The sequence below is a fragment of the Pogoniulus pusillus genome, chromosome 11 (assembly GCF_015220805.1).
Source record: "Pogoniulus pusillus isolate bPogPus1 chromosome 11, bPogPus1.pri, whole genome shotgun sequence".
In the NCBI taxonomy this organism is placed as follows: Eukaryota; Metazoa; Chordata; class Aves; order Piciformes; family Lybiidae; genus Pogoniulus; species Pogoniulus pusillus.
This window is the reverse complement of record NC_087274.1, coordinates 9244432-9269680: the sequence shown is the minus strand read 5'-3', so window position 1 is coordinate 9269680 and position 25249 is coordinate 9244432. Positions and strand designations below refer to the sequence as shown.

Sequence of the window (25249 nt, the reverse complement as noted above, 5' to 3'; positions counted from 1 at the left end):
TTGGTCCTAGAATGTTGTGATGCTTAAACATGTAGGACGGTTGCCAGCTCTTCAGATGGAAAACATGAAAGCAGTCCAGAGTAGGATTATGACTATTATTAAAATGAGAGATGAGGTTTTAAACCCAGAACTGCAGATCAGGAAAGTTAAAAGCATTTTCCATCTTGAAATGCATGCAATGATGGAAAACTGAAGTCAGCATTAAAGCAGCATTGATGGGTCCCACAGAAGAGTGCATTTAGCAGTAGTAGTAGATGGTACCACAGCCAAGCCAGTGGGGGATTGTGTTTCTCTTTTTATTTGGTGGTACTTTCAGCAGGAAAAAGTAGAAATGAGGAAAAGCAGAAAATGCATGATAGGAGGAGGAAAGGTTTTTTTACAAACTGATTCCTACCATCCCCTCAGAGACAGGAGCAGCTCTTTAACCTAAGAAAGGTCATTTCGGTGTCATTTCTTTTTCCTGCCCTAAGTAGAAGCCAAGTTCAAGAGGACTGAGTTTCTTTTCATTTCCTTTGGAAATCTCATTTATCTTTCTTTACTCAAGTAAATAAATTACAACCTCCCACAACTTCGTGTGTCCTATCAGTGCCCCATAATATCCAACAGCAATTTTAAAACTCTCCCCCACCACCACCTAAAACCTTAAACCTTACTGACACCATAAAACATCGGCGTACCCCGTCCCATGATTGTTTCCTATAATCTAGGAGAACATTAAAGAGAGAAAAATTGTGCTGAAAAAAAATGACATCTTATCTATTTCCTTCCTCCCTAGCACCACTCCATGTTTTTGTCATTGCAGGTCAGACACCTGCTCCCCACGTTCTAATCTGTGGAGGTGATAAATGCTCCTAGGCAGTGATTACGAGCGGCTGCATTCACTCGGTGTCAATCTGGAAAGGGGCACACTTGCTCAGTTGTCATTCTTTGTCCTGCCAACAAGGCCAAGAAGGAGGGGGGGAGGAAAAAGAAAAAAAAAAAATGGAACTGACAATTTTTCTCTCCCTTCTCCTTGTCCCTGGATAGGAGAGCTACTGCCAGGCCCAGATGCTTTATAAACCCCCGTGTCAGAGAGGAGATGCTGCAACTGTAAGTGCTCTTACAAGCACCTGTGAGACTGCGGGATAACAAGGATAATTTACATGAAGTGGGATCTTCTGGATTTGGCCATGACCTCCACATGCCTATGGATATATTTAACATGGTAAGACAGATGGGCAGTGAGCCAGATTGCAACGTAACCTGGCAAAGCCCTATTTAATTGTTGTTGCACCAGCAATGGGCAGCCCCCGATTGATTGACCTTTCCCTCTGGTCAGGCTGTATCGTGGGCTCATTTAGGCAGACCTTGGGCCCCTCAGCAGAGTTGAGCAGGTCAGGGAAAACAAGAATCTTTTTTGGCTTTTCCCTTTCCCACCCTATCAGCCTATGGCTGTGTCTTGCTTCCAAAGGAACAACTGAAGTGAACGCATTAAACATTCTCTCTGGAACAGGCTCAGCTCTGATATTCTGCACTTTGTGGTCTTACCAGAGAGCTTTCCCATGCCCCTTGGGACCCTCATTAGTGATTGAATCTGTCAGTGGTAGTTGAAACCCATACTACATCACATAGGTTCTACCCTGCACCATGTCCATGTGGGAGATACAAGTAAAGGTAGAAATCCACTATGGACATGAAGCTTCAACACTGCAAGATACAGGAACCCAGGAGACCTGATGGCCACTCCTCTTCCTCACCACCCTCTTTCCTTCAAGCTGAGATGGGCACTGGCATGGCCTTGCCTTGGGAAGTAGGGAGCAGTGTTGCATTCCTGAGCCCAAAAAGAAACTTTCTTGGGGCCAGCAGACCTTCAACACATCCTTTTTGCCTTTGAACCGGTGAAATGAGATGGAAGCTCTTAACACAGCATCTACTGGTTCCCCAGGTCCCTCCATGTCACAGGTGAGGAGGACACATCCCAAGAGCCTGTTCTGAAGTCATCAGTTATGCTCTCACTCCACATTACAACGACTCAAATATTTACACATACACATGCCCTGTGCTCTGTTTTTTTGTGACAGAGGAATTTTGGCTCTGCTCTTTTTTTGCTCTGCTCTTTCTGCTGGATGAAAGGTGTTTGATGGCATTAACTTAGTCAACAAATGCATTGTTCAAAAGGCTGGAACAGAAACAACTTTGTGTGTTATTTAGAAGGTTAAGTAGCTTGTGGCAGCTCCCAACACTTTTTTTACTGACAGATACCTCTGTACTGACTCTGAACTACTGTGTTTCCAGACAAGCTGAGGAGGCAAATATGCTGTGTTGTACATCATGTTTGGGTCTTGTCTTTATCTCACATGCTACAGAATCACAGAATCATTTTGGTTTGGAAAGACCTCTAAGATCATCAGGTCCAACCATCAACCTACTGCTGAACCTAGGCTTCCTGCAAGGCTTTAAGGTCTGCAAAGATAGGCTGTGTGCACTCATGCCCTGCTCTGGTGATGCTCCACAGTCCTGGTACTCTCACTTGATCACTTCATCCTTGCAGCCCAGTTTCCTCCCCTTGGTATTGGTAGGACCATAGTCACCCAGAGATGCCACCATGGGCAACAGAGCAAGAAACACCTCCCACCTGACACCTAGGTCAGGTTGACTTAACCAAGCACTGAAGTTATGAGTTTCATCAGCTTAGCTACTGGAGAGTCAAAGAGGAGAGAAGGTCTGCCCAAAGAAAAGTGCCTAAAATGGGCTAGTTGTCATTAGTCCTTCTCCCTTGAACTATTACCTGTTACTCACTACATTTCACACAAGCCAAAGAACTTTACAGCTCATAAACCCAAAATATGCATGTGATCTTCCAAGACAAAGCACTGGACCAGGCCGCCCAGAGAGATTGTGGAGTCTCCTTCTCTGGAGAGATGCCAAATGCAAGACAATTCTGGGCCACTTGCTCTGGATGACCCTGCAGGGGAGCTGGACTAGGCCATCTCCAGAGGTCACTTCCAACCTTCCCATGCTGGGATTCTGTAAGAGTATCAGCACATTAGCACCCCTTGGATTCCTGCAACTAGAAGAAAAGCTAAGAGGAGGAATGTCAGCAGAAGAAGAGGCTGAGTATGCTGTGGGACAAGCCAGGACACAAAACGGGAGATATTTTTCACTCCTCTCATGGGCTGCAACACTCAAGAAGGAGCCAAGGCCTGCAGTACAACATTGCTGTACATGCATACAGTCATTGCTACACCAATGGGAAACAGGATGTCACTGACAGCAGTGATGGCTGCATGACAGAGGCCGATGGAAGCTTTCAGTACAGGGGCAAAGCAAACAACCCTTTGGAACCTAACTGCTGTCTCTCCCAGAGCTCAGCATTCAAGTGTCTCCCCTGCTTAGAGCCTCCAGGGCTTGCAGCCTTCACTGTTCTCCAATGCTCCCTCCAGTCACTGGCAGCAGATATGGCCAACAGCAAGATGCAAATTCAGGTGTCTCCAGCTGTGACCTTGGCAGGCTCACAGCCCCTCACAAACTTGACAGATTCAATGATTGAAGCCTCAAAGGTCTGCAGTGACTTTGTGGGTGCAGAGACAGATCACAACATCAATCCTTATGCCACTTGAGCAGTGGATCTGTCCCAGCCATCACCTTCCCTGGGTGCTGCCAGCACTGAGAGAAGACTCAATTGCCCTCTCATGCATGAAGGTCACCCCTAGATGACCAGCAAGGCAAGGTGGGGGAGAAGGTCACATTTAGTATTACTTTGCACCTTAAGCATCCTGTGGACAGACAGGGGTCTAGTGCCAAGGGCTACCAGGACAACCCTTCCAACACCAAGACACTTGGGAAAACATTCAAAGCTTACTCTCTGCATATGCAGAATAGAGAGGAAATCAGAATGGTTATGAAGATTTCCCAGCAACTGAAGCCAGTGTAAATCTCTGGGTTTTATGAATCTCACTTACATTTCGTGCCTGACTTGTGCATAAAACTTCCCCAGATTTACACAAGTTAACTCCATAAGTCATCCCCTTCCCAATCGGGCCCTATATCTTGATGACCTTTTAGAAACCAATGACTGCTTTCCTGTTGTTATCCATAATTGGAAAAGCACTGGAGATAAGAAAATTTATAGCAGGGAGTGATCTACCTGTGAGAGACAATAAAGAACGCCAGGCGCTGAGCGAACGGGGAGAGAAATCCCACCCACAGAGGTGGGCAGGCACACGGGCACAGGCACACAGCTCAAGCTGAATTTCCTTGTCTTCACTAAATCACTCTCAACTCTTCCCTCCTTGAGCCCATGAATTCCTTAACTGTGCAGCCTCTCTTCTGCAGGACATGTCCTCATCAAGCATCTGCTGTGATTTCAGGCTTCCCGGCATTTACTTGCCAATCTCCTGGTTTGAAGTACATGAAGCATCATCTAGCAACCCACCTTCACTCCCCAAAGGGAAGCACACAGAAGCTTAACTTTGTTTTGGTTGGAAAAGGCCTCCAAGATCTTGGAGTCCAACTGTTGACCTGAGACTGCCATAGGCATCAGAGCACTGGAATAGGCTGCCCAGGGGGGCTGTGGAGTCTCCATCTCTAAAGGCATTCAAAATCTGCCTGGACACACTCCGGTGTGATCTGCTCTAGGTGATCCTGCTCTGGCAGGGAGGCTGGACTGGATGGGCTTCTGAGGTCCCCTTCCAGCCCCCAACATTAAACCACGTTCCAAAGGGCCACAACTTTTTAATACCTCTAGGGAATTGTGAATCCACCACCTCCCTGGGCAGCCTGCTCCAATGCCTGACCACTTGCAGTAAAGAAACTGCCTTATATCCAACTGCTCCAATGCCTGACCACTTGCAGTAAAGAAACTGCCTTATATCCAACTGCTCCAATGCCTGACCACTTGCAGTAAAGAAACTGCCTTATATCCAACTGCTCCAATGCCTGACCACTTGCAGTAAAGAAACTGCCTTATATCCAACTGCTCCAATGCCTGACCACTTGCAGTAAAGAAACTGCCTTATATCCAACTGCTCCAATGCCTGACCACTTGCAGTAAAGAAACTGCCTTATATCCAACTGCTCCAATGCCTGACCACTTGCAGTAAAGAAACTGCCTTATATCCAACTGCTCCAATGCCTGACCACTTGCAGTAAAGAAACTGCCTTATATCCAACTGCTCCAATGCCTGACCACTTGCAATAAAGAAACTGCCTTATATCCAACTTAGACCTCTCCTGGTGCAACTCGAGGCCATTTCCTGTTGTCTTATCTCTTGATACTAGGGAGAATAGATCAACAACTGCCTCACTACAAAAAGTCTTTTGGGGGCTGTAGAGAGCTGTGAGGTCTCCTCTCAGCCTCCTCCTCCCCAGGCTGAACCCCAGTTCTCTCAGTCACTCCTCCAAAGACCTGTCCTCCAGGGCCTTCACCAGATTCATTGCCCTTCTCTGGACAAGTGTCATGGGAATTACTCCATCATCCCATGTGAGCAACTCAGCCCTCCAGCATAGCAAACCAAGACTGCAAAGTATATATTACTATAGGCAAAGTGCCAAAGGAGATGGGCAGGGTGGACCTCTGTGCTTGTCACCCAGCACTGGAGGTGCATTGCTTTGGGGTTAATCACAAAGACACATTAATCACATCACCATCATCCACAGTGATCTCTGCCAGAGGGAATCATTCTCTGTGACAGGATCACTGAACTGTTTCCAGACATCAAAAGACCCATCCCCAGAGTGGACTTTAGTTTGTTTTGAAATACAGGCAGAAGGTCACATTCTGCCACAACCCTTCTTTGGGACTGAACCAACAGATTGGAATGAGCTCTCCTATTTATAAGAAACAGGAGCTGTCTGCAAGGCAGCAATCCTGACCAAGTCCAGGACATGCCAAGTCTCAAGCAAGAAAACAGTTCCAGTCACTTCCATTTTCAAGTAGAACAGATCACATCCACCTTCAAGTCAGAATAACCCAGAAGATGTTCTTGTCTATAGGAACCAAGGAGGTGCTGAAAGAAGTAGAGCTTTCTGGGGCAAGGGTACAAAAATAGATAGCAGCAGTTAAGTGTAAGGAGGAGAGATTGGGAGATGTGGTGGTCAAAGGCTGTCTGGGGTCCAGCAATGATGAAATAAGAGAGGTTTCAATATATGGTGAGACCAGAAGGGGCATCAACAAAACCTCCACACTGGACTTCCAAAGGGCAGACATCAGCTTATTTAAGGCATGGACGCAGAAGATTCCTTGGGCAACAGCCCTTAAAAACAAAAGGGTCCAGGAAAGTTGGACTTCAAGAAAGGACTCTTGAAGGCACAGAAGCAGCTGAGCCATTGTGCTGGAAGATGAGCTGACGAGGAAGACAGCCAGACTGGATGGGCAAGGAGCTGCTGAAGGAATTACAAGAGGGGGTATCACCTTTGGGAAAAAAGGGAAGGCATCCAGGAAGAGCTCAAGGATGTTGCTAGGTCTTGTAGGAAAAAAACTAGAGAGGCAAAAGCCCATTTAGAATTTAGGCTGGCTGCTGCTGCTAAGGAGAATAAAAAATGTTTCTACAAGTATATTAATGGTATGGAATTGTTGTGGTTGGGAAAGACTGGGAGTACTGGTAGATAGTAGCTGAACATGAGCCAGCAGTGTGCCCAGGTGACCAAAAGATCCAATGGCACCCTGGCCTAGATCAGGAACAGTGTGGCCAGCAGGACAAGGGAGGTTATTCTGCCCCTGTACTCAACACTGGTCAGGCCACACCTTGAGTGCTGTGTCCAGTTCTGGGCCCCTCAATTCAAGAGAGATGTTGAGGTGCTGGAGTATGTCCAGACAAGGGTGATGAAGCTGGTGAGGGGCCTGGAGCACAGCCCTGTGAGGAGAGGCTGAGGGAGCCTGGAGAAGAGGATGCTCAGGGGTGACCTCATTGATGTCTACAACTATCTGGAGGAAGGTTGTAGCCAGGGGGACTTGGTCTCTTCTCCCAGGCAACCAGCAACAGAACAAGGAGACTCAGACTCAAGTTGTGCTGGGAGAGGTCTAGGCTGGATGTTAGGAGGAAGTTGTTGGCAGAGAGAGTGATTGGCATTGGAATGGGCTGCCCAGGGAGGTGGTGGAGTCACCATCCCTGGAGGTGTTCAGAAAAAGCCTGGCTGAGGCACTTAGTGCCATGGTCTGGTTGATTGGACAGAGCTGGGTGATAGGTTGAACTGGATGATCTTGAAGTCTCTTCCAGCTTGGTTGATTCTATGAGAGATGTAAGTTTTGCAAAGGCTGGGTATTAGGAAAAGCTTTTTTTTCTCCACCAGAAGGGCTGCCAAGCCTGGAGCAGGCTGCACAGGGCAGTGAAGGAGTCACCATCTCTGAAGGGCTTTTAAAAAAGATGTAGATGTGGTGCTGAGGGACATGGTTTAGTGGTGACCTGGCAGTGCTGGGTTAATGGTTGGACACTGTGATCTTAAAGGTCTTTTCCAACCTAAATCATTCTATGATCAGAGTTGCTAACACAGTAAGAGAAAGAAGTGGCTTTAGTTTTGAAAGTTGTTTTGTCTCCAGTCACAGATGTAAGCAACCTGCACTCACTCTGACCACTGTACAAGTGTTTCCACACACCTCTGAAGCCTGTCCTGGCTTAAAACAAATTCCAGCCACGGGTCTATACCTCCTCCCATTTTTCTCATTTGCAGTGAGAAACACTGGGTAGAATTCCCAGGGGAGAATTTAAAGTAAAACCAGCAAGAGCAAACTGCTAGAACTAGAAGGGAAAAAAAAGCAAAACACCAAACCAATACACCAAACATGACAAATTCCTGGCAGGGGCTGGGATTGAGGAAAACAGAAAGGAGCAGTTGTTGTTGAGGAAAGCCTGGCAGCCCTCCCCTGCCAGTCCTCCCAAATAAAGAGCTCTGCAGTTTCAGCAAGAGTCACTGGGGTTTGTGCACAGGGAAAAGGCTGCTCCAGATGTACCCAACCTGCAGCTTCTGAACTGGCTCTTGGTAAGCTCCTACCGAGGTATTTTGGGGGAAATAAGGTAGTGGGATCTCAAGCCAAGGCTGAAGGTTCCACCTTGCTGGGGTCTGCTCTAGTTTTTCCTCCAGTTCTGCTGAATTCAGTCTGCACTGAGATCTCCCTCAGACACCTGTAATTTTGGATTATTCATTCTGAATTGATTAGCTCAACCCACAGTCACCCTGATCATATTCTCCCTATGTACTAACATCTCAATGAATGAGCAGTCAAGTAGAAAATGAATGCATTAGTGCCTGATTGTATTACTAAGCCCTCGTAAATGCTAACGAAGGCAGCAGTGTTTAATTCAGTCAAATAACACACAGGTAGCTACAGAGTTAAACTGCACAAGTGTCCAAACAAGAGTAAAACATCAAAACACAAAAACCAACCCACTCTTAAAATCTTTTGGGTTTAGCATTCAGATTAGCTTTGGACATGAGTGTTTTGTTTGAGGAGAATTTCTTTGTCTGGATATAGAGTCACTTCCCTGCTGATATTTTCAGCTCTGACACTGAAATAGCCACTTTCATCCCTGCCAGGGTAGAATTGATTACAAACCACCTAGTTAATTAAAACAACAACTTGCTTTCAGACCTGCTTTTTAGCAGAAACTAAGCTCAGGAAATGATTCCCCCCCTCCCAGCTCTGGTAACTCCATTGGAATTGCTATTTGCAATTCAATATGTAAGATAAAGTTCTCTACTGGGAACAGAGAAATGCAACTTTTCTTTTTTCTTCCTTTTTTTTTTTATTTTAAAGGGAAAAAAAAAAGAAATCATACCTTGTATGAGATAATTTCCTATTTCCATCCACAAGCAACTACAATTGTGTCTGTATGAAAAAGCCAAGCTCAAAGGAGGCAGAGTAATCTCAGTAGAAATGGGTATGTTTTCTAAGCAGGTTGGCCAGCCAGGAACTTTGTTCTTGTTACACTGAATAGCAGCTCTCTGCTTTCGTGGTGTAGTCATCAAAAGTTTATGAGCAAAAGATGAAAAAGTCTGGAAAACATCCCCACAGGCCAAGCTTCAAGGCTTGCCTCTCTTGTTTCCAGCAGACAGGCACCATGCAGTCAGAGCATACCCACTGCTGTGGCATGCAGCGGGCACTGCGTCTACAGACCCTTGCACTCCTCAAACACACTCATAGAAAGGTTTAGGTTGGAAGGGACCTCAAAGCTCATCCAGTTCTAAACCCCCACCATAGGCAGGGACACCTCCCACTAGAACAGGTTGCTCAAGGCCTCATCCAACCTGGCCTTGAACACCTCCAGGGAGGTTGTGGATGCTCCCTTCCTGGGCAACCTGTTCCATTGTTTCACCACCCTCACAGTAAAGAATCCTTTCCTAACATCCAGTTTAATTTCCCCTCTGCCAGTTTAAATCCATTACTCCTCACACTTTCATTACAAGACCTTGTAAGTAGTCCCTCCCCAGCCTTCCTGTAAGTCCCTTTCAGATACTGGAAGGCTACAACAAGGTCTCTTCGAAGCCACCTCTTCTCCAGGCTGCCTTGCAGCCTGTCCTCATAGCAGAGGTGCTCCAGCCCTCTGAGCTTCATGGCCTCCTCTGGAGTTGCTCCAACAGTTCAATGTCCTTCTTGTGTCTGGGCCCCAGAACTGTACAGAATATTCCAGGTGGAGTCTCACAAGACCAGAGTGAAGGATACTTATTCAGGGAGCTTTTCATAAAGGTTGCCACTGAGGCTTTGGCTGTGTGTAGACAACAAGCACACCAGCAGGTCCATATTATACCTCATTGCCAGCTGGTTACAACCAAAACATTCCACTTGGGCTGTGCTCCAAGTCAGGTTGGATAAAACCTCATGCAGCTTGGTCTAGTGGAAGGTGTCATAGAATCAGTCATGTTGGAAGAGACCTCCAAGACCATCCAGCCCAAACTACCACCCATCCCTGTCCAATCAACTAGACCATGGCACTAAGTGCCTCAGCCAGGCTTTGCTTCAACACCTCCAGGGATGGCAACTCCACCACCTCCCTGGGCAGCCCACTCCAATGCCAATCACTCTCTCTGCCAACAACTTCCTCCTAACATCCAGCCTAGACCTCCCCTGGCACAACTTGAGACTGTGTCCCCTTGTTCTGCTGCTGGTTGCCTGGGAGAAGAGACCAACCCCACCTGGCTACAGCCTCCCTTCAGGTAGTTGTAGACAGCAATGAGGTCACCTTCCTTTTTAGCAAGGGAAGAATCAGCTACAACAGCAAGGCACCACGGCAGCTGGTAGTACAAGCCCTGGGCAGCATCCCCTCCACAAAAACAGGGGCACTGGCCTCTCCAGAGCCCATCAGGGTGACAATTCTGAGACCAACAGCTGTGTCCATCATGACCTGAATGCAGCTGTGTGACTCAGCTGGGAGGTTGCATTTCTCAGGCAGCCTTGCTGGCTTATTGGCTCACACAAAAATCCTTAAGAAATCCTTCCTGGATTTCACATCTCTTGAGGTTTTTCCTAAAAGGGAAAGCAAACTGCAGCCAGGCTGCAGAAAGGGCAGGGCCAGCAACCCCATTCAAATGTTTTCAGACCACTGCACTGCAGAGGCCCCAGGTGCCTGCAGAACCCAACCTGCCTGTGGTGTGAATGGCTGAGCTGTGGTACCATGAAGCATAGCTGGGCCAGCAAAGAGCCCTGCAGAACCAACCCTCCTGCATCCTTATCTCCCCATGCACATGAAGCTAAGCATGGTGCAAGCCATACACACAACATTCCTGTTACTGACCCAACACCAAATTGCTGTAGAGAGCAAAAGCTTCCAACGGTGGGAATTTGGCTGCAGCTTTGCCTCAAAGCTGGGCAGTTCTCCCAGAGGTCAGCTGAGGGAGGTTTTCATTTCCAACTTCCACTAACCCTCCAATAGACTGGACTTGACTCTATATGAAGGTGGCCAAACACTACAGCCAGTGCCTGTCCTTTTATGTCCAGTAGGACATTTTGATAGCGAAAGCTCAAATCCACTAAGCAGAGCCTAAATTAGAGCCTCCAAGAGGTGCCTGTAACAACCTGAGTGGAGAAGACTGACTCATCCCCTTGTTTTCCCCAAGCACAGACTGTATCTGTTTGGCAATAGACCAAGGAAAATGACAGTATAAACTGCCAGATACCAGCAAATCTCTTCTTTTGCTGCCTGTTTTTCACTTTCAAGAGACAGAGCTGGCTTTGTTGCTATCCCACAGAGCAAGCCTCATACTCAGGTCTAAATTTGTCTTCATCTTCTTTACAGGCAGTGACAGAGGAGTTGGTCTTGCACAGCATCACAAAAAGCTCTCCAAGAATCAGTCAGTCCTCTATACCCATTTGGGGGCTCTTGGATCAGTAGAAAGACAAACAGGCTTTGCATCATGATTCTGGGGAGCACAAGAAAGGATCAGTGAGGTTTTGCTGTAAAGTCCCATACCACTGCATGGGAGTCCCACTGCACCCAGATCGAAGGAAAAGTTCAGCACCTGAAGTACTTTGCAGGTGAGAGAGTCCTAACAGAGACAGAAGAGACTAAAGACTGCCAGAAACTGTATTCATCAGCCTTCCTGTGTTCATGCAGGTGGTGTGCAGGTCTAGAAAAGCAGTAATAGTCTGAGTGCAGATGAAAGCTGCTGGGCTCCGACTCCTGGGAGAGCTCTGCAGGAGCAGCCTCAGTGCAGAGTCCTCAGGGGATCTCCAGAACTAAAACTGGAAGAATTGCCCCAGGAAAGAACTCCAGATCTGGTGCCTGGGGCAGAACCAGCCCTGAAAAAACGGTGTTAGAACAGGCCAGCAGATGATACAGGGACTCATCCTCACTCCCTGCAGCACTTGTAGGGCCAGCAAAAGTCTTGGTTTAGCAATTTGGGCGTGTTCCAACTAAGAACCCTAGTGAGAGCATTCCCTTTCTTTGTACAGCCACCTGGTGATAATGGCCAAACTCGTTTTCATCTTGAAAACCTTCAACAGACTTCTGATACCATTGAGGTTTTAGTGGAGCCAGTAGAAAAGCAGACAAAGTAGCACAGACAACACACAAGAGCCAGAGATTACTTTCTGTATTCAGAACAAACCAACATTGTGAATTCTTCCTAAGTGTTCTCTATACTTCCCCACACACAAAACTTTTTTATTCCACATTCCCCATCACATTTTTTTATCTTTTCCCTATTTTTTTCCTTCTTTCTACAGCCATGGAAGAAAATAGAAGACAAGGGGGAAAAAAACAAGCAGTGATGACCCTGTTAGCCACTCTCCCAGGACTTAGAATCATAAAATCAATCAGGTTGAAAGAGACTTCCAAGACCATCCAGTCCAACCTATCACCCAGCTCTGTCCAGTCAACTAGACCATGGCACTAAGTGCCCCAGCCAGGCTTTGCTTCAACATCTCCAGGCACGGTGACTCCACCACCTCCCAGGGCAGCCCATTCCAATGCCAATCACTCTCTCTGCCAACAACTTCCTCCCAACATCCAGCCTAGATCTCCCCCAGCACAACTTGAGACTGTGTGCCTTTGTTCTGTTGCTGGTTGCCTGGCAGAAGAGACCAACCCCCACCTGGCTCCAGCCTCCCTTCAGGTAGTTGTAGGCAGCAACTCCTGCTCCCCACAGCTCTGCCCTCTTGCTCTTTCACTTACAAGGGCAAAGAGCTTGAAGAAGCAGAATGGATGAGCCCTGGGCAGAGAGCAGGGACAGTTCATGAGCCATTTGACAAGTAATTGACAGCATTTGATAGAACATAAGAATAATTGTCTGGTCTTTCCAAAGAAGGAATTGGAAGCTGGATATAATTAGAAATGGGTCAGCAAACCAATTCATTTGCCTTTACTTTCTAGGTGGAGAAGACAAGAAGATAGTGGAGAGCTTCAGGCCTTTCTGAACACTTACAGACCCAAAGAAAGGAGAGGACAGGGCCCTCAACATAGGCAGACAATGATAGCAGTGATGCTTTAGCTATCTTAGAAATACTTTGCTTGCACAGAGGCAAGCAGCAATGCCTACCTGGTAACTCTATAGTCCCAAGCCTTGTCCTGTACAAACAGGATAAGCCTCTCCATAGAAATTATCTTCTTGACATGAGATAGGTGTCCCTGAGCCAGAAGCACAAACTCCCTCGAGAACAGTGATAAGACCTGTCCAAGTGCCAGGGACAGCTAGGTTATCACATCTTTAGGGTAATTAAAGGAGCAGGTGATTATGTTCAACTCCAGTGGGTTAGCATGGCTAATCAGCCAGTGTGGGCACAGGTACTTCTGCTCAGGAGCTGCTGGATTAATAAGGCAAATCAGACTTAAACAGGGGCATCAGAAGGCAAAGAAAACAGGACCTACTCCTAAACACAACTCCACCAGATGAGTGAGTTTGATCTAAACACTGGGAGGAGCAGGTATCAAAGCAAAACTGCTTTAGAAAGAGAAACAAGAATCAATAAACACATGGCTTACTCAACATGTGCAACTGAGCAGATCCCATGCAGAGGAGAAACAATGAGGTTTTCACTCTTGCAATCAAAGCAGTAGGTTTGGAGGGAGAACTGCCTTGGAGGAAGCCCTTCTAGCAGTTAGGTTTTATATGAAGTGATGCAACAGGGAGATGCAGTGTTTGTAAGAGAAGGCAAGCCTTGCCATACTACCCCAGGCCACTAGGTACATGAGCAAGATACAGGCTCACAGGATATTAGGGGTTGGAAGGGACCCAAGAAAAATCAAGTCCAGCCCTCCTGCCAAAGCAGGGCCACACAGTCTAGCTCAGGTCACAAAGGAACACATCCAGACAGGCCTTGAAAGTCTCCAGAGAAGGAGACTCCTTAACCTCTCTGGGCAACCTGTTCCAGTGCTTTGTGACCCTTACAGGAAAGGAGTTCCCCCTTGTGTTGAGGTGGAACCTCCTGTGCTGCAGCTTCCAACTATTGCTCCTTATCCTATCACATGGAGCAAGTGAGCAGAGCCTGTCCCCCACTCCTGACCGCCAGATGTTTATAAACATTTACTAAATCCCCTCTCAATCTTGTCTTCTCCAAACTAAAAAGTCCCAGGTCCCTCAGCCTCTCCTCATAAGGCAGTGCCCTCCAGTCCCCTAACCCTCGCAGCCCTCCGCTGGACCCTCTCCAGCAGATCTCTGTCCCTCTTAAACTGAGGATCCCAAAACTGAATGCAGTATTCAAGATGAGGTCTCACCAGTGCAGAGGAGAGGGGAAGGAGAACCTCCCTTGATCTGCTGGACACACTCTTCCTAGTACACCCCAAGATCCCATTGGCCTTTTTGGCCACAAGGGCACATTGCTGTGCCATGGGTAACTTGTTATCCACCAGCACTCCCAGGCACCTCTCCACAGGGCTGCTCTCCAGCAGATCACCTCCCAGCCTGTACTGGTGCAGTTTATTACTTCCCAGGTGCAGGACTCTGCATTTGTGCTTGTTGAACCTCATTTGGTTTTCTCCATGCCCAGCTCTCACTCTGTCCAGGACTCACTGAATGGCCACACAGCCTTCAGCTGTATCAGCCAAGCCTCCTGGTTTGGTGTCATCAGCAAACTTGCTGAGCAGACACTCTGTGCCCTCATCAATGTCTTTGATACCTTGTAATACCTGCAGGAACTGTCCACGCAGTTCAGAGAAGGAACATAGGGGGGGTCAAAGTCAGTAGACTAACAGACCTCCAGACAGAGGATTTGTCTTAATGGACACCAAAGAGATGTCTGCATAGAAAAAGGACAGCATGGCTTGAGAAACAAAAGACTTGGTTTAAGCTGTACAGAGCATCTCTGCAAAGGTTTACACACACAGGTCTGAAGGGGCTATTAGGAGCAACAGAAGCCACCATAGAGAGTTATCTATCCCCCTTTCTAGGATTTCTAGTCCCTGCAGTTATCTACCCCCCTTTCTAAGGTTTCTAGTCCCTGCATGTTCAGTTGTATGCAGGAGAAATCCTCCTGATGACCTATCATACAGATCCAAAAACTACTCCTACCTTGTCCTCACATTGCTTGCAGTAGGAAGGCCACAAGCATTACTCAACTGTCATTTAAAACAGGTAAATGGAAATAACCAGTTTAGGTTTTTTGCCCCAGTCAGTCATATTTAGTCCCCAGAGCTACTTTTCACAACCTATAGGAGCTCATATGCTTGGAAGAACTGGTACAAAGTTGGAGAGATGGCTACAGGCTAGGAAATATCTGCTCTGGGTTGCATACCAGCACTTTCAGAGGGCCATGCTGCCAGCTTACACAGGAGCCATTTTCCAGCTTCCCAGATCTCCACCTAAACTGATTGGCACTCTGAAGAGTACTCCTCTCTGAACAAGGGCATGCCCAGGCAGCTGCAGAAACCCAGGGTGGGAGCTGGGAAGAAGGGCTCGATGCTTTGGGGTGAAGGTAAAGAGGCAGCAGGTATTTGGGGCACTGGGTTGTTTGGAGGTGTTTCAGGGTTTGGGTGTATATTTTTTGAGGAGCTGTGGTGTCACCTTGTTTTATTTTCTGACATTGCAGCCTGCTGGCAGGTTGGTTGCCAGGGAAACTGCTGGGAAAAGGTGCACAGGGCTGCTGCCTGCAGCCAGGCTCCAAACACAGGACCTATCAGACAAGGCAATGCTGCCCACAGCAAAACTGCCCACGGCCATGCCAGCCCGTGGTGGATGGGGCCAGAACCAGCAGCAAGCCAAACATCTGCTGCTGAACAGCCTGGATGAGAAGCTAATCCAAGGCTCCTGAGCCACAGAGAGAGCCCTGCACAGGGACTGTGACGTGCAAGCAGCCTGCACGGGTGAGTGCAGTGCCTAATGGAGGCTCTATTTTTGTTATTTATTTTATTCTTTATTTTTAAATCACTGCCATTAGGAGAATTGTTATGGTTGGCAATTTGCAATAATCAATTTGGAATCACAGTTTGATTAGTTAATGCACTTTCTGCTGCTCTCTCCTCCTAATTTGATTGGGAGGAGAGAGAGGGAGGGATATTCTGCTTTGTGGCTGTATATCAACTCTCGCAGAACATGTGCAGCAAACCCGTCCCTGCTCCTCACCTGTCCCCAAGAGGACATGTCAGGCTGCAATAGGTCCCAGTCAGGCACACACTGAGTGTCCCCTCAGCTCTCCAGGCAGCCAAAAGGCCACTGTCCTTCCCTGCACACCCTGAGGGGGGAGAGGGGCAGCCAATGCTTTCTGCCTCTCCAGGTTTGCATGGAGGGCTGTGGGCAGGTCAAGTGGGCTCTAAAGCGTGAAGAGAAGCTGAGCATCAGCTTCAGAAATATCTGCAATACACAGTAACACCTGGAATAAACTCTGGGCAGGCACAGATCTTCACACTGATGTGCAGTATGTGACTATCCTGAAGGATCTCACTTCAGTGCCTACACACCACTCCCCACAGTCCCCAGCAGTAGATAAGCCAACAAACCTGGAAGAACACTACAGGAAGGAAAAGGAAATATATCCCCCCCACACCTCTTTTTCATGATACATTGAGGCTTCAAGTATCTCTTTATAACCCACACTTTTCCATTAAACATGCCCATTCTCCTACATCAAGGCAGGAATCACCACTCAGCTTTGTTAGCAGAGTGCTCATGCAGACCACACAGGCTTCTGGTGCAGGCACTGGTGTGCCTGTGCAAAGGTACATCATCTCTCCATGGCCTTCCTGTCATTCCACACCAAATGTGTCTTAGGCTGGCTCCACAGCTCAGGTCCCTCCACTAGCCTTAAGTCTCAGCAGGATGATGCCACTGCTAGATACTTAACAGCCAACATCCATCCTCAGGAGAAGTCAAATCTGGAGCTGCAAAGCGCCCCAATGGGTCCAAGAGAGAAGGCAGACCCCAGAGCCAGAAGGAAATTCGGAAGAGCTATGGCTCACAAGGACTTGGGCAGTCACAATCCTCCTGAATCCAAGAAAAGCTTCAATAACCTCTTGAAAAGTCCTTTCCACCTTAAACATTACACCAAGCCAACACAACTTACATTCCCCACTCACTCTCTCCATAGAGATGACCTCCAAAGAGAAGAGTGGTTCTTGTCTGAAAAAAGAAAGAAGGAAAGAAAACAAGTACAAGTTAACTCCCTTCAGACTTGCATGGCCCAGATTTTAGAGGGGGACCACAGAACATAGGATCATAGAATGTCAGGGGCTGGAAGCAACCTTGAAAGATCACCTGGTCCAGCCTCCCTGACAGAGCAGGATCACCTAGAGCAGAGCACGCTGGAACACATCCAGATGGTTCTTGAATGTCTCCAGAGAGGAAGACTCCACAACCTCCCATGGCAGCTGGTTCCAGTGCTCTGTCACTCTCACAGTGAAAACCATTCAGGGAAATATGTTGGCATTACTACCACATAAAAGATGCTGAGATACTACGGTGGTCAGCAGGGTCATAACCCCTAAACCAGAGTGAAGAGCAGAGCAGTTAGAAAAGAAACAGAGGGGAATATTTCCATCCATTATCCTTTACTATACCGCCCCCCAAGGTGACTCAGGCACTGTCAGAGCCTAGAGGATCCCAGCTCCCTCCTCTCCATTGCAAACTTCTAAGAAGTCAGATGGGGCCACCCTTCCGGGTGCTATTTTCTCTCCCTGTCACTCAAGCTGCCTCTTGTAGCTCCTTCCTTTCCTGCTCACACTATTCCCGTACTAGGCAGATTCCTCCACCCACCTCTCCCCATCCCCAAATCTCTGCATTTAATGCTCCATTCCTATCTCCTTGGTTATTCTCAGCACCACATGCCAAAGATACACCAGGCTGAAAGGCTGTGACATCCTCCTCTGCTGTCCTAAGTGAGCAGGCTTATATAGAATGCATGGAAGGGGGGGGGGGAGGAAGCAGCAAGCCCCAACCAATCCATCTTTTAAAAGACTTTATACATCCCACCTGCCTGCAGAGCATCCTTGGGAGAAATCTGGATGCTGGTGATTGACATTACCTGGTGCAGTAATTAGAAGCTGTATTTACAGCCTTGCTGCCATTTTAATGCTGTTTTGCATCTGTTGTACTTTCACTTAGAGAGTAAATGTAGTGGGGAACAGCTGTTTGCTGCTGCTAGCTCATGCGATGCTCCCCGACCAGTGATTTCCCCTCTGTCCCACTGGGCTGTAATTATCTCAATTACCAGTGCAGGGACATCTCCCTGCAGCAACAAGTACCAGTCCTAGTCCAGCTTTCTGAGCAGATTGGAGGTTTGAGGTGACCTGGCTGGCAAGTTAGCTTCCTGCACCTTCACAACCCCCTCTCACAGAATCACAGAATCATCCAGGTTGGAAAAGCCCCTCAGGATCACCAAGTCCAGCCTAGAACCCTACCCTACAAGATTCACCTTAAACCATTTCCCTAAGCATCACATCCAAACGACTCTTAAACACATCCAGGGTCGGTGACTCCACCACCTCCCTGGGCAGCTCATTCCAGTGCCTGACCACACTTGCTGGTGAAAAAACCTTTTCCTAATGTCCAATCTGAACCTACTCGGCCTCAGCCTGAGGCTGTTCCCCCTTGTTCTGTCTTCAGTTACCACAGCAGGGCTCTGGGCTTGTTTTCTCTGGTCTTCAACCACTGGTCAATCAGTCCTCAACTTGATGGGGTTGCTCACCTCAAAGATGAAGCAAAGAGACTAAAGTCCTCCTTCTCCTCTGCAGTTAACACCAGTGATGCCTGGAGCCCCAGGCTGGAGGATTGTGACTGAGTGATAAGGTCCCAGTAGCCTTTGAGCTTGTCCAAGATTTGCTGCAGAAACTGAACGTAGATAAGACAGTGGGGCCTGATGAGATTCATCCCAGAGTAATAAAGGAGTTGGGTAACATTATCATGAGACCTCCCAGTCATCTATCAATGGTTCTGGGGGCCTGGAGAGGTCCCAGTCAGCTGGAAGCTAACAAATGCTATTCCAATTTTCAGGAAGGGCAAGAAAGACAAGGCTGGTAATTACAGAGCTGTCAGTCTCACTTCAGTGCCTGGTGAAATTATGGAGAAGACTATTCTAGGACAATGCAGTCACTGGACAAAGCCAACATGTGCTCAGAAAGGGACATTTCCACTCCTTAACATCCCCAAATTGCCACCTGGAGGCCAAAGGCAAGGGATTGGGTGATCTGAGCAAAGCTTTTGATACTATTTCTCACACTAATATTCTAGACAGCTTATCCAGCACAGAGCTGGACATCTACACAGCACAACTGCCTGAAGGGCCAGGCTCAAAGCACTGAAGTGAGTGAGGTAGTATCTGGCTGGTAGCCAGTCAAGTGTTCTCCAAGGCTCAGTGCTAGAGTCCACGCTCTTCAGTTTATTGGTGTTTATCAAGGACTTGGAGGCAAGAGTTGGACACACACTAGGTAAAGACTGTCTATGATACTACATTAGGAGGAAGATTTTATTCCCTCTAGGCTAGAGAGGCCTTACAGAGAGATCTTGACACACTAAATCTCTGAACAATCACCAACTGCATCAGGTTTAACAAGTGTCAGGTTCTGCACCTAGGACTGTGTAAAGTTAGATATCTGTTCAGATTGAGGAACAAGAGGTTGGAGCATGACCCTGCAGAAAGATTTGGGGGGTTGGGTTGATGAGAAGCTCAATGTGTCCCAGCAGCCAGAAGGTCCAACTGCATCCTGGAGTGCATCAGCCACATGAGAACTACCCAGTTAACAGAAGTGATTGTCCCACTACACTCAACATTGAGTACTTTGGGGCTCCACAAGGTAAGCAGCACATCAAAATGTTGGAGTACATCCAAAACAGGGCAACAAAGATGGTGAAAGAACCAGAAGACAGCCAAGGATAGTTGGTCTGTTCAGCTTAGAGACGAGCAGACTGAGAGAGGACCTCTTTGCTGGGGGAAAGTGGACAGTAAGATGCCATCCTTTATTCCTGGTGCAAGGCAGCACCTTATGTTGTGCCAAAGGAAGTTCATATTGGCTGTGATGAAAAGTTTCCTTGCTGACAGGGTGGCCAAGCACTGTAACAAGCTCACCAGGAAAGTGGTCATGGTCCCAAGCCTGTCAGTGTTCAAGCAGACCTTTTACAACGTTCTTAGCTGTATGGTTTAACTCATATCCAATTAGTAGTTAAGTAACAGGAGCAGGAGTTAGCCTTCATGATCTGGTACCTTCAGCCCCAGAACACCCTACAAGTCTCCTCTCCCTAGCTCAGAAGTGCACTGGCAATTCTTCAACACTGTGACTTCCCCCAGTGAAGCAAAGCCATTTGCTGTTATTGCATTGCCCTGAAAGAGGCCTTTTGAAACATCAAATCGCTGCTGAATTACTCACTCCTGGACACGCATCTATGTCTCTGCAGGTTTGTATCCTTTTAAATCTGTTTACCCATTCTGACCCAGCTCCTAAGCCATCACCAACATCTCAGCCACGAGAGGGCTCCCCCAGGCAGAGCCACAGGCAGCAGCCCCCACCCACCGCTGTGCCTGCAAACTAGCTCCAGCTTGGAGGTTTTGCTGAAAACAAACCTTACATTTCTGAAATGCCATACCCAAACACGCCTGTGTTCTGGATCTAAACCCGAGATCTCATTTTGCTGTCTCATTCCCAGTGTGGTCTGTGTGTTGTGGCACCTGAAGAATGTGGGAAACAGAGAAACCTCCTCCTCAGACCTGCAGTAGCCTCCACACAGGAAACAGGCTGTCCTCAAAACCATTTTACAAGTGGAAAACTGCAGTGCAGAGAAGGGAAATGGCTAAACCCTGTTGGACCAAGCTCATGCTGTGGGTGTCCAGCAAACTCAAAGGTAAAACCAAAGTCTCCCACCCTGATGCATTGCCCAGAGCCCAGCTCTGCAGCCAGTGCTCTCCAAGGAGCTGTGTCCTTTATCTTCTCATCCTTTTTCCCCCCTGCAGTTCCCAGAAAAGCATCTTCCAGCCTAGCCCAGTGACTCATCTGGATTAGGAAAAATGGCATGAATGCAGCCAAAAAGCTTTTTAACATCACTGCACTGACACAGGTATGGCCACAGTGCTCCTCACCCTGGCTGAAGCAAATCAAGTGAAGCCAGCACAAGAGCATCTGCTTGCCCAGGGTAAAGTCAGGACTGCTTTTCTCAAAGCAGATGCTGAGATGGAGTGGAGAGCTGAGCAGTAGCTGTGGCTGGGGAGGGCAGAGGAGGTGGCAGCTTAGGGCTGCATTCCCAGCAGGGAGATGGTGTCACAGACCTTACAGGTCAGGCTTAACCCGAATCCAGAAGGCATCCATCTTCCCAGCTAGCAGTGAGTCTCCTCCTCATAAGGCCACCCTCACTTTTGTGACAGCCTGGTTTAAAACAGCTCTTCTCAGTCCTGCAACACCACACATTGAGTGAGGAAATCTGGCTGCAAAGGGCTCTGCTCTGGGGCCAACTCAAGCATCAATGCAGCCCTAAGGTTTGCTTTTTACATAGCCCAGGTTGCTTGCAACCAAACCCATTCCTGATACCGATTCACTGCCCCTGTCTTTCCCAGTCAAACCAAGCTGCTCCAGGTTAGTGCTGCCTCCCCATCTCTGCAGATCAGTGGTGAGTACAACAGCTTGCTGATTGCAGGGCTCTCCAAGCAGCACCACACCATGAACTACTGTTAGTAAACACCAGCAGCTTGAAAATGCACCAGGAAAACCATTCTGCTCTGCAGCATGTGTAAGGAGGAGAGTTATACAGGTTTGGTTTGCATTTCCCACACCCCTACCCCCCCATCATAAAGTCAGCAGAAGGTTCTTAGTTTATTTAGGTCAATTAACTTCAGCTTTCAAATTAAGTTCTCCTCTCATTTTACAGCCAAGCTGTAAGCAAAGCATAAAAAAGGGTCAGCTGAGGAGAGCATGGCCCTGGATTTCTACACTGTTAAGTAATTTAAACCCAAAGGGTAGAAACAAAATTGAGATCAGAGAAGAGCAGAGAGACCACTGAACAATGTCTGCTGCTTCACACATTTGTTCTCCCTTTGCTCTGTGCATCAAATTTCCAGGCCAGAGGGAAAAAAAAAAAGGTAGAAAAAAAAAAAGGAGAGTGGATAGTAAGAGCTGTGCAGAAGAAGCCATTTGTGGTACACAACAACACATTTATTGGTCTCACACACCCAGGAATAACGCTCCATATTCTTGAGTGCCATCTACTGGCATTTTTATCTCTTTGCTATATATTAAAGCCAACCCCAGTGTTAAAAGAGCAGTCAGGCAATTGAAAAATGCCAGAATCTGGCCTGCATGGATAACCCAAGCCCAGTCCCCTGGCATAGATGCATTGCAACACACATTGCAAGATCATCGTGGACCCTTTTTGCTGCAGGAACAAGCCCCCTCCTCTACAGCAGATGGATGGTCCTCTCTTAATGAGCAGCTATTCAATATTTTTCTTTATCCTCATCATTCAATATGTAGCCCTGTGTATGGCATGCTATTGAAGTCCTGGTCTAAATAATGAGCTATTAATTTTCTCCTGGGCTTTCACAGCATTTATTATCATAGTATCTGAGTGGCTTGCAAACATTAATTTGCCTTACAGCAGCCTGGGAGGAAGAGTAGAATTACTCTTGTACAGATGGGGAACTGAGGCACAGCCAAATTAATCAGCAGGGTATCATGTGGTTGGGTGCTCCATTTGGGATGCAAAAGGAGCCATATCTCAGAGCTTTGCAAGTCAAAGCTTTCAGCTTTTAGGGCGCTGCTCCGACAGCCTCCACGTTCAGCTATGAGCCCACAGCTTCCCCAGCCCCATCTGCCATAGCAGCTGGGAAACTGGCAGCAATGAGGTTCATCTGAGATGAAGTTTCTCCACATCTTACCTAGTACTGCACTCATCCAGGCTTTCTTACCAGCTAGAGAGACACAGCCCCCCCCAGGAGCAATGCTTCACCACAAGATGCCCATCCCTCAGAGACTGCAGAGACAGCCCAAGTACCCACTTCAGTTTGGGACAGCTATGGATCATCCTAAAGACCATCTTCCTTGTAACACAACCCATCACAAACCACTTCCTCTCACACTTCTAAAACTGAAGATCTGCATTAAGAGACCAGAAAAATACCAAAGGAGGAGGGAGCAAGAGCAGCACAAACAAACTGGGGTCCTGCCACCAACGAGCAGCAGTTCCCGTTGATTCACAGGAGCCTATAAATACAGAACTACAGGAGACAGCAAAAGCATCATCCATACTCCCTGCCCAATTGGTACAGGCAAAAAAAAAGTGGTCCCCCAGCTCCAAATCCAGTGTTCAGCACAACACAGGCCATGCAAGCAATTGCACCAATCCCAGGCCAAAAGAGCAGTGCCAGGACAGCCACTAAGTGTGGTCTGCTCTGTCAGCAGCTCTCTCCAATGCTTCAGAAGCAGCAACAGAGACCCAAAACACAAGGAGCAAGTCATGAGTGTGGTCAGGGGAAAGGATTAATCTCATCTTGACACCTATTGCTTCCCACACAGCCTAGGCATTGGGCTACAGGCACCATAGCCACCCAGGAAAGGAAGAGCTCGGTCAGTAGCTATGCACAAGCATGGAGCTCCAGGTGAGCTGCTTCACACCACCACAGCCCTTCGTAGAGGCAAGGCTACAATTACCCTTCTCCAGGGCAGGTGCATCATATCAGGCCAGCACTCTGCAAAGCCCACCATTCACTCTGCCCTGACAGGAACATTTTCCAGCCCTTGATCACCATTTTCATGCTGCTCTGCACACTCAGCAGAACTACAGGACCATTTTTGGGATCAGAAATCACCCTATAGTGTCAGATTCAGAGAAGGAAGTGCTATTTCCATCACAACAATATTATATTCCTTTGTTACTTTCCCTCCTTTCCACTCCTAAGATCTTATTTGCATTTTTGATCAGACCCTACACCAACGAGATGCCTTCAGGGAGATGGTTGTAGAAGTGCCCAGGTCTTTTTCCTGGGCTGAATCAATTAATTTACACCTCTGGGAATAAAATGATTTTTTTTCCTGCAATGTGTACAATTACTTCCAGTTTTCATTGGTAAGAGAGGGGAAGAAGGAGGCTTTGAAATGCAAACTCATATGTGCAAATCATCATCTCCAGCAGCGAAAGCTTCACCCCCATGCTGTGATCCCAGGTGAGGCAGCATCTTACCTGTGCTGGAAGGATCTCTGCCTCTTCTGAGCTGACCTGTCCACAATAAGCCATCCAAGCTCATCCTTGCCCCATGGCAATCAGTGATGGCCCTGCTGGAGGAGATACATAGGATGGTTACAGGAAAGTCCAAGTTACCCTCTGCATTCCATAAGTCTGGTTGAACAGTTCATGCTCATCTTCCAAGGTCATAGAACCAGTCAGGTTTGGGAGGGACCAAAAGGATATTCTAATTCCAACCCCCCTGCCATGGGCAGGGACACCCTACCCTAGAGCAGGCTGGTCAGAGCCTCATCCAGCCTGGCTCTAAACACCTCCAGGGATGAGGCCTCAATCACCTCCCTGGGAAACCCATTCCAGGCTCTCACTACTCTCATGGTGAAGAACTTCCTCCTCACATCCAGCCTGAACCTACCCATCTCCAGCTTCAGTCTATTCCCCCTAGTCCTGTCACTCTGATATCCTGAAAAGTCCCTCCCCATCTTTTTTGTAGGCCCCCTTCAGGTACTGAAAGGCCACAAGAAGGTCACCTCAGAGCCTCCTCTTCTGCAGACTGAACAGCCCCAACTCCCTCAGTCTGTCCTCATAGGAGAGCTGCTCCAGCCCTCTGATCATCCTTGTGGCCCTTCTCTGGACATGCTCCAGCATGTCCACATCCTTCTTGTAATGGGGGCTCCAGAACTGGATACAGCACTCCAGGTGGGGTCTCACCAGAGTGGAGCAGAAGGGGAGAATCACCTCCCTCGACCTGATCTCTGATCAGCCTCCACTAGCTCTGCTTGCTGGCTTAAAAATCCCATCTCCTAACTCAAGCCTGCAAGTCTCTTCACCACGTTCCCAGCACAAACCATAGCAGCAGTAAAACTTAGCACAGGGACTGCCTGCAAGCTTTCAGTCTAACCTGAGGTTCTCCAGCCCATTTTCCTCCTGTGCTGTTACATTCAGACTCATTTCCCTTTTTATTTTCTTGAGAGTTTAAACATGAACAGCCTATCCCTTGCTAGCAGCTGGGATTAAACCACATTTCTCCTGTAACACTGGAAACAGAGGGGAAAAAACCTTGGTGTACTCTAGCAACTCCTTCCAGGTGGCAACTAGTGCTGGTTCTGCCCTGAATAATCTCCTTGTAGGTGCTTTAGATAAAATGTTCCCCAGGCCTGGCCAGCAATCAGGTCTTGCTTTATACAAGAGCTGAACCTCCTCCTCTGTCTACAGCCCATGCACATGGAGGCAACAATGCTTTTAGAAACAGCCG

At 47.8% G+C, this 25249-nt stretch overlaps 1 protein-coding gene across 13 annotated transcripts in view; it reads right to left on the bottom strand.

Moving 5' to 3' along the window:
- TNRC6C (trinucleotide repeat containing adaptor 6C) overlaps positions 1 to 25249 on the bottom strand; it is a 385157-nt gene that overhangs the window by 349662 nt on the left and 10246 nt on the right. For 9 of the 13 annotated variants that reach the window (XM_064150911.1, XM_064150909.1, XM_064150919.1 and 6 more), the window contains one exon: positions 23995 to 24086. In XM_064150911.1, coding sequence (XP_064006981.1) covers positions 23995 to 24048 — 54 coding nt within the window. In that variant the 5' untranslated portion in view covers positions 24049 to 24086. Of the gene's footprint in view, positions 1 to 23994; positions 24090 to 25249 lie in introns of those variants that run through there. The other 4 variants (XM_064150915.1, XM_064150910.1, XM_064150914.1 and 1 more) reach the window with 2 other exon arrangements.